We start from the raw sequence: 12,488 nt of genomic DNA on the forward strand, positions 1-12,488 counted from the left end.
GAGTGGTATTACTGCTTGGGTTAGATAAAATATGTTTAAGTTATGTTACATAAGGTCCCTGAAAGTGTATCTGAATATGTAGCTAATTTAGATGTTGTAAAAATGGATGTGACAAGAAGATAAAAGTCATCAGGTCTCATTAGATAAGAAAATTAGAAATACCACAAAAGTTATTCTACACCTATTCCGTTCACTGCATAGTTAATGTAAAAACAAATTCTCTAAAAACAAAGTGAGAAAGATATACTCTGTAAAATGCAAATTTATTCAGTATAAGAAACTAATGAAAACTACAATTTGTAAAACAAGCCAAAAATAGGTATTATAGCAATAATGAACATCCATCTACAAATGTATTTGAGAATAATTTATATGCTCAACTAAAGATGTTAAAACATAGTATTTGTAATAATAATTTTATTTAAATATATGAACTATTATCAATACACCAAAGAGAGTAAAAAGTGCTTTATTTATTAAATTCAAAAATTGTGTTACCATCATGAGGCACATGTTTTTGGGTTGATTTTTCACTATAGTCCTGAATTTTGTAGTGATTATTAATCAATGCCATTTGTGATCAGTGTTAAACATTTTCACAATAGTTGGCCCATCTCTTAACTAAATGTCTAATGAGATGTTTCTTTTTCATAGTTATAGTAACTATATAAGATTATTACTATAATATTTCACTTAACTAATGGAGCTAGATTGCCCAGATATGACATTTTTTGTGACTTTGTTAGAGAAAACTGAACCCTTGGGAATCATTCCATTATCATTGAAGCAGAGATTTTTTTCTGCTTTTTTCTTTGCCATCTTTACTATCCAACATAAAATATTTTGATTTGTTGACTTGTATATTCACTTGTATCAACAAATCTAACTCCTGGCCTAAAATGCATATAGTTTCTTCTTTCAGCTTCTGTAGCCACTAACCAAACTTATTACTCCAGTATGAGATCTAACCTTTGGGACCCTGCCCTCTTCCCTTCTGTTCCACACAAAATTAGCACAATTTTCTTCAAACGACTGGCTTAAAACTTTCTTCCTCTATTTAAGAACAGTTGGTAGCTTTCTATTGCTTGTTAATCAAGTATTAACCTTTTGTACTAGGGATTAATATTTTCCCTTCAATGGACCCTTTCTATTTCAGCAATCTCTTATCTTCTTGCTCTGTCACAGTCTCTCTGCTTCTTCCAAGCCATCTGGTTGTTATTAACACACAGGATTTGCTTCTAACTGCTTCTCTTTCTGTGCAGGTGTCACCCCATCAATCACGGGGAGCCCACTGCTTCCTGAGGCTGCCCTTTCATTCCATCTTTGGATATGTTGCTTAGAGAGATTTTCTCTTGACCAAGCTGAAACCAACTATAGTATATAATTTTTACTTTTATCTTTACGTGTATCTCATTTTGAGTTGTTTTGTATATATGTGTGTTATGCCCATGGTGGAACATCACTTAAGCTCTAGAGCAGGGTCTCTGCATCTGGGCCACCCACATTACCATGTCCTGGTCGGCCCTCCCAACACCCCGGAACCTCAACAGGTGAACTCTAACTTGAGCATAGCACATGTTTAATGCTGGATGACTAAGCCACCTTCTAAATGTTATACTATTTCTACATGAAACTTTATTTTCTAAACTACACTTATCAAGATCTCTATCTAGGAAATGATTCTGTGAATTTTAATTGTAAAGATTGAACCCAGCATGTGTTTCATCTGAGCATGTGCTTGGTCACTCCCACAGGCAGCAAAATGCCTCAAACATTACCAGTTGGTTAATTAAGAATTACCTTTTACATATCTGTCTATATTTGACTAGCTGAGAAAATGTTTCATGTTGTAAATCTATCCAGACTTCAGAATGACTTGATTTTCTAAATAGGTAGCTACATGATTATTTTCTAGTTCCACATGTGCAATTTCAAATAATGCAAGAAAACATATGGCTTGTTTTTCCTACATTTCGCTGTGTGAATGTGAGCAAATACTTTGGCACTATTAATCCAAAAACTACAATTATATATTTCAAATTCTCTATGTAGCCTGACCTTTCATTAGCATCTTTAAATTGTTAGCCTCTCCAAATGTCTCTGAATTTTAAACTATTTGAAAAACTGTGTTTACATAATTTTAATTGAATCTCCTGTGATGCTGTTTTAATCATTGTAATCAGCCACAGCATAAAATTTGGTTTCCATCAGAACCCTTAATGTTATGGAATAATCTGGGAGTAGACACTTGCAAAATGTGGGTTTCTTCACCTGACCACCTCCTACCCTCACACAAGATACACTAAAACCAAGGGGAATGACTAGCCACAGACATCAGGGTCTGTTTGTCCCTCATAATGTGGCTAATACTGCCCAGGGGCAGATAGGTGGAGTCATCATCATTTAGTGTCTGGTGGTTTATACATGTATAAAGACAAGCATATGAGGCTGTTACTACTTTCCTTGTGGCCAGGAAGCACTGACTTATTTGTAGGATGGCTGCTTTGGGCTAGGCGTCCACCTCTAGGTTGTGAAACACAGTGAGTCTCTGGGGTGAGGTGGATGGCACAGGTGCAGACGAGCAGTGGGAGGGGTTATCTCCAGCCCACACTGCTCATTTGTGCTGCTTTGTGGGTCCTGAATTATCAGCAGTGAATTATTCTTTTTTGGTTCTTATTATTACTAGGTTTCTTTAAAGCCCACTTTTATGTCTGCCCATTAATCATCAATGTAAATTTTAGAAGGCAGAATGCATGAGGCTCAGAGCTAATTATGCATTCTATTATACCTTCAGATATCTGGGTGAAAGTCATGTTCCTACACTCAATCCCTTCCCTAAAACTCATTTCCAGAAGTGATGATTTAATGATCTATTTACTTTAAAGGTTTGCCTTTGGGGACAATGATTATCCTGGTTAGCTTCACTTGAAAGAATAGACTTTTGCTTCCTGGAATCTGTAACAATTAGAAAAATCATTGTGGGCTTAGAAAAGGCATTTAATACAAAATATGCTGAAACCCATGCTTTGACTATCCCTGGGTAGAAATGATCCCTTTTATACCTGTGCAGAGAGTAAACCACAGTGACCACAATGCTCAGATTCCATTGTTTAAACACGAGAATCAACCAGCTGCAGAAGCATTGTGGATGTGGGCAAATTACAGCTTCTTTTTCCACTTCAAAGCCAATAGGCGTGAAAAATAAAAGAATCATGAAAATGACAGGAGTCCTAAGTGTGATGAATGTTAATCAATTTTCCCTGATCATTTTTGTTCCCTACCATATGTATATATAACTAGCTAGCCAGGAGGGCAAACATTAGTCTTATGTAAGCCTCTTAATTTGGTATCTTAGTTTGTCTTTTACTTTGCAGTTTTGGAAAAAAAATTATTTTTTGTAATAACATCCATAGCTCCTAGGTATAGGTCATATGCTTGATTCCAATGAAGAAATATTGTCCTTTGTTTCTAACAGCAGAGTGCAAGATCTTAAAAGGATAAGTGTCCTTATGTTTTAGAATATATTCATATCTGTTAGAACTGTGCTTTTGTTAGCTCTTCTAATACAATTCAATCTGAAAGTGTGCAAAAACTCTTAGGCTATAAACTCTACATTAATTGTTACTAAAACTTAAGTAAAAAATAACTACTTCAACTGCGTTCTTGGTTTAGTGAGAACGAAGGCCACATGGAGCCCAGGTGGGGAGAGCCATCTCCTAGATGTCAGTGTCCATCCCTGAGCCACATTTGCGGCAGAAGATGTCCTTGTTCTGGGTCAGGAAGCCTTCACCCACCAAGGACACGGAGCACTTCCCACAGTTAAAGCATTCGCTGTGCCACTGGCGGTCTTGAAAGCAGATAAACTTTGCACCTCTGAGACCTATAAATGAATTGGAGGAAAAGAATATGTTGTTCTTTCGACAAGTAGATTTAACATTCTACCAGGCATTCTTCTGGGTGCTCGGGAAATAGCAGGGAACCAAGCACTGTAAAGGCAAGTAACTTAAAAAAAAAAATGCTGTCTCCGGCCCTTGTCTCCACCTGGGCCTGTCAGCTGCCATTCATTCCTTCTATGCGACCCTACAGATTCCCAGTCAAGTTCTTCCATCATCTACAGAAGTACGTAGAATCTAGATACACCAACCACATGTAGGATTGCCTAATACAGATAAGGAAATACAGTTTAATGTAGTGCAAAAGAGGGTATAGGTTTTAAGTTCAAAGATCTTTAAGTATGAATATCTTTCCCCTTTTTCTCTGTGTAATCTCCAGTTTTCTTTGCTGTAAAATGAAGATAAAATGAAACAAATGTATACTTCCTGGCCTAGTGTGTTTAGTAACTTTTAGTTCTCTTCCCTCTTTTTCCATGGTTGGTTTACTCAGCACACTGACTTTGTGGTTCAGGATGAAACTTTCAAAAGCCCAAAATACAGAACTGTATCTAGACTATCTGGTAGCTATCCTGAACTGATGACCTCATTATCTTTCCCAGAGACAACTTCATCCAAGATTGTGATGAAGGTCTGTGAGTCTGATCACTCTGGACAGTGAGGCCTTGCTATCCAACAATCAGTTTCTGAGAAGTTCCTTTTCAGCCTCCTGACCCTTCAACTTGAAGGTTTCTAAGAAAGATAGGGATTGAGTCTTCATTGAGACTCCAAACCTTCTCTCCCTAATATGATCACGTGGTGCAGTTCAAGGAGTTTATTTCGAGGAGTTGTAGAAAAGGAAAAAAGATATGGGGACTGAAAAGGGGTTGGGATGCCTTAGGTTTAGGTCTTTATTTATATGCAAAATTTTCTCCAAGTGATCTTTAGTGCCATGGACTTACTGTCATTTGCTTTTCACCCAAAGAGTAAGGCTAAAATAGCTCATCTGCTGGTTCACATCTAATTTCCAAATATTCCATTTAGGATGGTGAAGTGAAAAGGGTGAATAAGCATTCTATTTCAGATAAACTATCCTTAAGTGTGAATGAAGTTTTGTTTCCATCCTAGAAACCTTACTGATGTTTTTATGTACAATGTAGTAGTTCATAGGGAAATTTGCATCAAATTCCTCTAATTTCCCTGATTAACCTTATGGTTTGCTTAGTTATGATTCTGTCATCATTATTTTCTAATAAGCATATCTCAATAGCAAACCAATTAATTTTCTTGCTTTTATTCCAAACATTAATAAATTGATGGTAGGGATAATGTTCTGAATATACATAAATCAATCTGTAAAACTAATTATTATACATCTAGCATTTTGATGTTCATGAGGTTTTTTTTTAATTTTATTAGTAAGCTTTGGTACAAGTGGCAAATGGAAAAGTTTAATCTAGAATTTTACAAAAACTTTTACAAAGTCTAGAATTTTACATTGAAGAAAAAAATGGAAACATTTGGCAGCAGGGTTGCCTGACCCACCATGTGAGATGTTTGTAAATTGCTCCATTTTTGGATGTGTTTACCCCCTCATATAATGGGAGTCATTTGCAGAAAGTCATCCAGGAACCAGCTCTCTGTCACCTGTTTGATTGGATTCATTTATTTCTAACACACCAGTAGTATAAGGGCCAGTATTTGTTGAGGATTTGACTATGAGCCAGATACGCTTCTATGCCTTTACATTACCTCATTTAACCCTCACTTCGGCCTCATGGAGCAGATATCTACATCCCCCTTTTGCAGACAATATCTGAGGAACAGAGAGGTTCAACAACTTGCTCAAGGTCACCCAGCCGATAAGTGGCAGAGTTGGGATTCAAGCTTCGCCCTGTGGCTTCAGAGCCTATGTGCTTAACCTCATCCAATTAAGTTTGAGTTTATCTTTTTTTTAAAGAATATAAACAGGAATGTTAGTGTCTCTTTCTGAAGAAATGGCAACATTTGAGACTCTTTTTACTTGAAATAAAGGAAAGAAAAGTTGAGCTGTGATCCTGTTCAACCTCTAATTTTACAAAAAGGCAAATGAGGACCTTGAAAGCAGATCAGCGACCTACAGTCACACAATCATCGGGAACAGAGGCCAGACCGAGGAGTTTTACTCCCGGGTTCAGCGCACCATCAGGTTGCATGTTCACCCCAGGAAGTTTGAGAGATTAATCACGTCTTAGAGGAGGAGAAAAAAAATGGAGGTAGATCTGGAGTTTTTTGAAATGAGGCAAATTCATTGTGATGAGATTTTAAAAAAAAATTATACCTGGTGACTTACAGATGGATTTAGTCAGATAAAATAGTATTTTGAAAACAATCTAATGTATAGATTTCTACTTTAAGATGACATATTGTTTTATTGTTTGCACTGCATGAATGCGCATCTTTCAGAAGATAAATATATGATAGCATCCGAGTTCCTTATGGTACATTAAACAGCTCAATTTTAAAGAAGCACTACTGCAGGGCCATTATACATACATAATCAGCACACACACATATTTAGAATCAGATCAAGAAATAGTAAAGTGAGTTGAAACTTTTTTACAGACATTCCAGTCTCTGGTGTCTCTCAATCTCAGAGCAAGGAGAAGATTAAATAATTTTTAGAAATTCCCTTTAGACTGATTATTCTATATTATATACATAATACCACATCTGGATTAATTTTGGGGTCAAACTGTTTGTTCCTGATCAACATTATGTTTTGGTGAAGAATAATATGATTTTTTTTTTGTCTAAACCTAAAAAAGCTGCGCTCAATGATTAACCTGTAATAATCCATCAGAAAAATCACTTAGACAAATGAATTTGTGATATCTTGAAACTGAAACTTATCAAGTTCAGAGTTCTCATAGTGTCTTTGCGCATCATTAGCAGCTATTTGGACTCCAGAGGGTTTTGAAACTCCATTTGGAGCTATTTCATGTCCATACATCCCCAATTAAACACCTCTTTTTCCTGGCCCAATTAAAAAATTGTGTTGTAGAATAAATTGAATGAATTAAAAGTCCTGTGATTGCAAATTCTACTAAGGAGAATTTGGAGCTCCAGCTACTGTCGGATTTCTGGAAGCCCCATTTCTAACTAAAATCAGTGGAGATGAGTTCTCTTGGCTGCAGGAACAGGCAGCTGTGTGGAAGGCAGGAGAAGAGAGGCTCTGGAGTCTGATGGACTGGGATTATTAACTCAAGTCCTTGCAAGGGCTGCAGAAGTGATTTAACTGAGGGATAGGGACAGGATGTAGGGAAGAGGGGAGCACACCCCAGTATTACAGTGTGGCTGCTCAGCTCCAACTGACAGTGACCCTGCTGGAAATGTTGGGGCACCTGCTCACCCATGGCAGGCTCTTTACTTTTGGCTGCAGAGATAGATTTTTAGATTGTTGCTTCCAACCATGTGCAAGCTGAACAAAACACACCTGATGGCCGAATGTAGTTACGTGGACCAATTCAAGATTCTGAAAAACATGGTGCCCCTGTGTGGAGAAACGGGACCTTACTCTTTTTGACAAGGTAACTGTCTCCTTTTCTTTGTAAATCAGTGAAAGCTCCTCAGATTGGATTTATAGTGGGAGACTTCTCTTTCACTGGGAAATGCATTTACTTTGTGATATATTTGAAGATGAAGGAAGAGGAAAGGGATAAAAATAATCTTTAATTCTATGCTACATTAACTGAACTAAAAAATGGAATGTAATCTAAAAATACTAGGAATGGGGACTAGGTATACATTCTGCCACATTATTAAATGACTATAAATTGCCTTTAAGAATAGCTGCTGCATTTCTTGGGTGTCAAGCTAGTTTCATTTCTTTTAGTATAGGATTAGCATTTTAGAAGTGTCTCTGAAGAAAATGTAATGTTTTTTTTTAACCTTGAAAACCTATTTAACATGGGTTGATTTACCATCAATGTCTTTTTTTTTTAAATTCATTTCACATGTATTTTGTTTCTTCAGTAGAATGCTGTCTTGTTTTCTTTCAGCTATTCGTAATTAAAATGCATTGCAAGTGAATAGAGGAAAAAGAGAATAATACATTTGCTGGAAGCATCTTAAAATGAAGTTTAATTAATTCCTGATCTATGCTACCCAAATTATTATAGCTTCAGATGTTTTATACAGTACTTGCATTTAATTAAAACCTTTTCTATTTTAAGGATGCTTGGCCCTTGCTTGGAATTAAGCAGGATTCTGATTTATTAGTACATCTTCCTCCTTCAAATCTGAAAAGGTCTGGCTGATGATCAGGCCTCTTTGTTTAAGTCTTCTCTGACTTCAGCTCATCCTGCTTTCTTCCTCCCTTTTCCTTGAACTATTACATAGAATCAGTACAATTAGTGTTAGTACTTAATTACTCTGTATGGACCCTAGCTACTCAAATTATATTCTTTAATTTCCTGGAGGGGTCTGTGTAATATTTATATTTACATATGGGTTCCCATGTATGCTTATCTCAAAAGGAACCTAAATGAAAAATTATCTATTCTTTTTACTTGCATTTCATCAATTGACTGTATAGAATTTTACACAGTCATAACTGTCTTATGGTAGGACAAAATTAAAATGAAGAAAGAACTCACCAGTAATGGGCTTGATGCAGGCTGCACACTTTTTGGCATAAAGATGGTTGTAGCAGTCCAAGCAGAATGGATAATCATCTCTGGACATAAACTCTTGTTCATAGAGCTCTTTCTGACAGCCACTACACAGAAAACACTCTTTATGCCATGGCTGGTCACGAAACGTTATCCCACCTGAAGTTATCACCTGCAAAAGAATCACAAAAAAAGTGTGATAACACTGGGAGCCATGACAATTCATAGAATTTTGTGATTCCCTTCTAGGTTCACAAGTGGTACTTTGGGCTGATCTATCCCCTTGTGTTAGGATGTTCTCTTCCTTTAAAGCTTATGTGATTCCTTTGAGTCAACAGGTGAATTACAAAGACGATTGGGTGTATACTGCTCTGAATACGCCTGAACTTATCTGATCTCAGAGGCTTAGCAGGAAGCCTGGTACATACTTGGTGGGTAGGAGAACACCTGGGAACACCAGGTGCTGTGGGCTTTAAGGAAAACACAGCAAAGACTATAGGAATTACATAGAACTGGCGAGAAAAGGCTGTGGGGATTATGTAGAACGGGTGAGAAATTTTCCCAATTTTTCTCCTACAGAATGGAACGGAAAAGATGTAGGGCCATATTGGATGCAGATGGATGAAAAGAAGTAGGCTCTTGATTCCCTTGTTCTTTCTTTTCTGATTTTCATATTGGGTTTCAAAGATCTTCCATTAGAGCTAAGATTATTTTCTATAGTATGTTCTTATTTTTTGTCTGATTTTTAAGGATGCTGGGGGGGGAAAAAAAAAAAAGAAAACCGACTTTTGCCTAACAATGTATACCAGCTCAAAGAATATCCAGCAGTAGCAATCCTGAATGGGATAGATAAACATCATCATTTGTTAATAACTGTTAGCATTTCTTAAGCATTTTTGTCAGTTCTCGGCACCTTAGTGCTAAGGGATGACTTCTTAATATTTTCAGTGGGTACTATTACCTTCCCTTTTTACAGACGGGCACCTGCAGAGGGGTGGAGTGGTTCCCACACTCACACAGGTATCAAGTGGCAGAGCTAGTATTCAGCCCTGCACAGTCTGACTCCACAGCCCACACACTTAGTCATTAATACAACAGTGAATCAAGATTACTTTGAGCTGACAAAGCAGTTGAATGAGTGAATACATACTGAGGCAAAAAAAAACTTTGTAAAGCAATTCAATATTGTATCTAGCACAAATGGGTACCCTAGACAACTACGATTTTTTTTTTCCTTTAGAACTGAAAGCAAGGGGCATTGTTTGTGCATTAAATCTCAAGACATGATTTGCTAGAGGTTTTGCAGAAAATGCTTATTATTCCTTCATAAGATATATATTTTTTCTGAACCAGTTTAATCTATGTATACTACTTTTTAAATGGCTAATGTACGTTTACTTAGAATCAGGTGGATGACTATTAGGCAACTCTTATTGTGTAGCAATTTTTAAGTCATATCATCTTTCAAAGCTATGGCTGTTGAGCTCCTGGAAGCTGTGAACCTAGAATGGGCTCATATAAATGCCTTATAATGACTTAAGCAGTGTAATATCTGAGATGTTTCTTTTGACTTTGTACTCAAATTAATTGGATATAGAAAACGTAGAGCTCATCCTAAGCCACCTTACTTCTGACAAACTCAAAAATGTTTTGTCTGAGATCTAAGCTTTAGAAAAAATTATCCTAAAGGTATTTTTAATCATAAAACAAATATCTTAGAAATTAAAGATATTTGATAGAAAAGTTGGTTAATTTTTTTTCTAAATGAAAAAGAATATACTGCTTTGAATAAGTAAATGGAAAGCATAGTGGTATATGTGAAGTAAAGCAATTTAAAATACCCCCTACTGACTTCAAATGTCTATTGTCTTCACAGCAGAATTCAAGATTTCTTTGATTTGTTTGGTCAAATGATTAAAGATTTGAAACTTCAAAAATGTATTCACAGCAAAATAAGATGATATATACACCAAAGACTGTTTAATTAGGGAGAAGAAACTCTGGAACATTAAATATAGCTTGCATGTGATTGTGTTCCTTTTGAAGAGGTTGGGCTGGCTAAGATGAAGTCTAATATCTAAGCTTGGCTTTTGCTACTGATTGATCCCAGGACTTAGAACAAGTTTCTTCTCTGGCACAGTGGAAGCACTAATAATTTTGTTCTCAGTAAATGACAGGTGACAAATTGTAGAATACATGTAACTCTGAACTCTGAGGAATTTGAATTCAAAAGCTCTTGTAGTTTGAAATTATTTGCTTTTTGGTAGAAACAAATTTTAGTTTCATAAAATAAATCTATTCAAAAAGTTCAAAGGGTCTGTCAAGTGTTTTTGCTTATTTTATTTGTTTTATCTTTAGTTTTGGAGTTGAAAAAAAATTCAATTTTAAATCATCTTGTCCAGAAGTTTTTATATCCAGCTTTCCTTAAAGGAACCTGTGGTTTTAAAAATCAAACAGGAAATAATCTGGTATGATCTGTCTACTACCCAATACAAATATTTCGTAAAATGTTGATAACTTCAAATCATGTACTAAATATAGCTACAGGCTCCTATAAACTGGGAAATGCCAATGCTTTGCCCCCCAACAGTGCTCAACCCTGATGTATTAGAGAAATTCTCCTTTGGGTCTTTATGGAATCAAAAGAATCTCCATACTGTGTGTCTGATAGAAGCCTTTAAGATAATTCCCACATGTCTCACTGATATTTAAGCATAAATATTTAAGAAATGTAGCTTAAAAATGCCAACTTAGCTGTTCCTAAAAACAGTGAAATAAACCTACCCATTTTATTTCAGGTATCTGTTTCTAAATGCACGTCTCTAGTATTTCTTTTGAACTTCACATGTCATAAGATCATAGGGTCTGACTGCTGCTTTAAAGTCATTTTCTAAGTCAGGATTCTGATGGAGTAGTGGACTTCTCCAGGTATAGGATGGTTTCATGTCATGTGACTAACAGCTTTTTTTTCCAGACCTCATTATAGTGCAATTTAATAATTATATCCTAAGAAAGTTAATTCATGTCTCTTAAAGGCAGTACTGGTATTGTAAATACATGCAGAAAATTACATTGTGTGTATGCACATGTATTTGTGTATGCAATTGTCCAGCAAGGTGGTAAGACTTCTAGTTTCTGGATACAAGTTTATAAATGGTCTCAGGAGACCTGCCAAAGTAGTACATAGACAAAAAAATGTTTAGAAACTGCTGTACTAATCAAATGTGTTTTCATGATTCAGCTTTCTCATTACAATTTACAGTGTCATTTTAAATGTATGATGCCTCACAGGTCAATACATATTTTATGGAATTCAGACAGGCTTCATCAACGTGATAGAAATGTGATTTTTCACATAAAACCTTAGAGGATAAAAAAAATGGATGAAGTTTAACTTCAAAAATGACTTTTTCTATTGGAAAATATATGTTGAGTGGGCAAACAAGTCAAATGTGTCCACATGTTACCCTGGATCTGGAAGTGAAGCTCTTTGTCTTGTTCAACAAAGCTTTGAATATGCCTCTCTCTCCACACTTTCTGCCTTTATATCTACTGAATTTCCCTAATTATCTTGTTACTCTCTTGAGCCTTCTAGTCCACTCTTCAGATATGCAAAAGCCTCAAACCAAGAAGACATCTACATTTCTGTTACATAATATGAGGAGTCAACCAACCTGCTTAAATTGGTTCCCTAAGTCATTCTGTGAGGCAAATCCACATTTCTCTGAAACAGTCACACTAAATAGGTTAAAAATTAATTTCTGCAAAATATTTTGTATTCACAGAGACTTGTGCCCTCTCCTAGCATACACAAATTCTTGTTTAACAGCAGTGAATGGATCTGGAATATTAAATGTCTTGAGCTGTTTGGAATATTAAATGTCTTGAGCTGTTTGGAATATTAAATTCATGGTCTCAATGGAATTTTATGGCACATGGTACACATTCAGGGAATAATAACTGTGAT

The 12,488-nt window shown here is 36.0% G+C and overlaps 1 protein-coding gene across 2 annotated transcripts in view; it reads right to left on the minus strand.

Annotated features, from left to right (window-relative positions):
- Nucleotides 1-253: 253 nt before the first annotated feature.
- The window catches only part of FHL5 (four and a half LIM domains 5), a 43,307-nt gene continuing 31,072 nt past the window's right edge, over nt 254-12,488 (minus strand). For both annotated transcript variants that reach the window (XM_037842707.1, XM_037842706.1), the window contains 2 exons: nt 8,507-8,693; nt 254-3,880 (listed from right to left, as the gene is read on the minus strand). In XM_037842707.1, coding sequence (XP_037698635.1) covers nt 3,717-3,880; nt 8,507-8,693 — 351 coding nt within the window. In that variant the 3' untranslated portion in view covers nt 254-3,716. The remainder of the gene's footprint in view (nt 3,881-8,506; nt 8,694-12,488) is intronic.

Source organism: Choloepus didactylus, chromosome 7, assembly GCF_015220235.1.
Source record: "Choloepus didactylus isolate mChoDid1 chromosome 7, mChoDid1.pri, whole genome shotgun sequence".
In the NCBI taxonomy this organism is placed as follows: domain Eukaryota; kingdom Metazoa; phylum Chordata; class Mammalia; order Pilosa; family Megalonychidae; genus Choloepus; species Choloepus didactylus.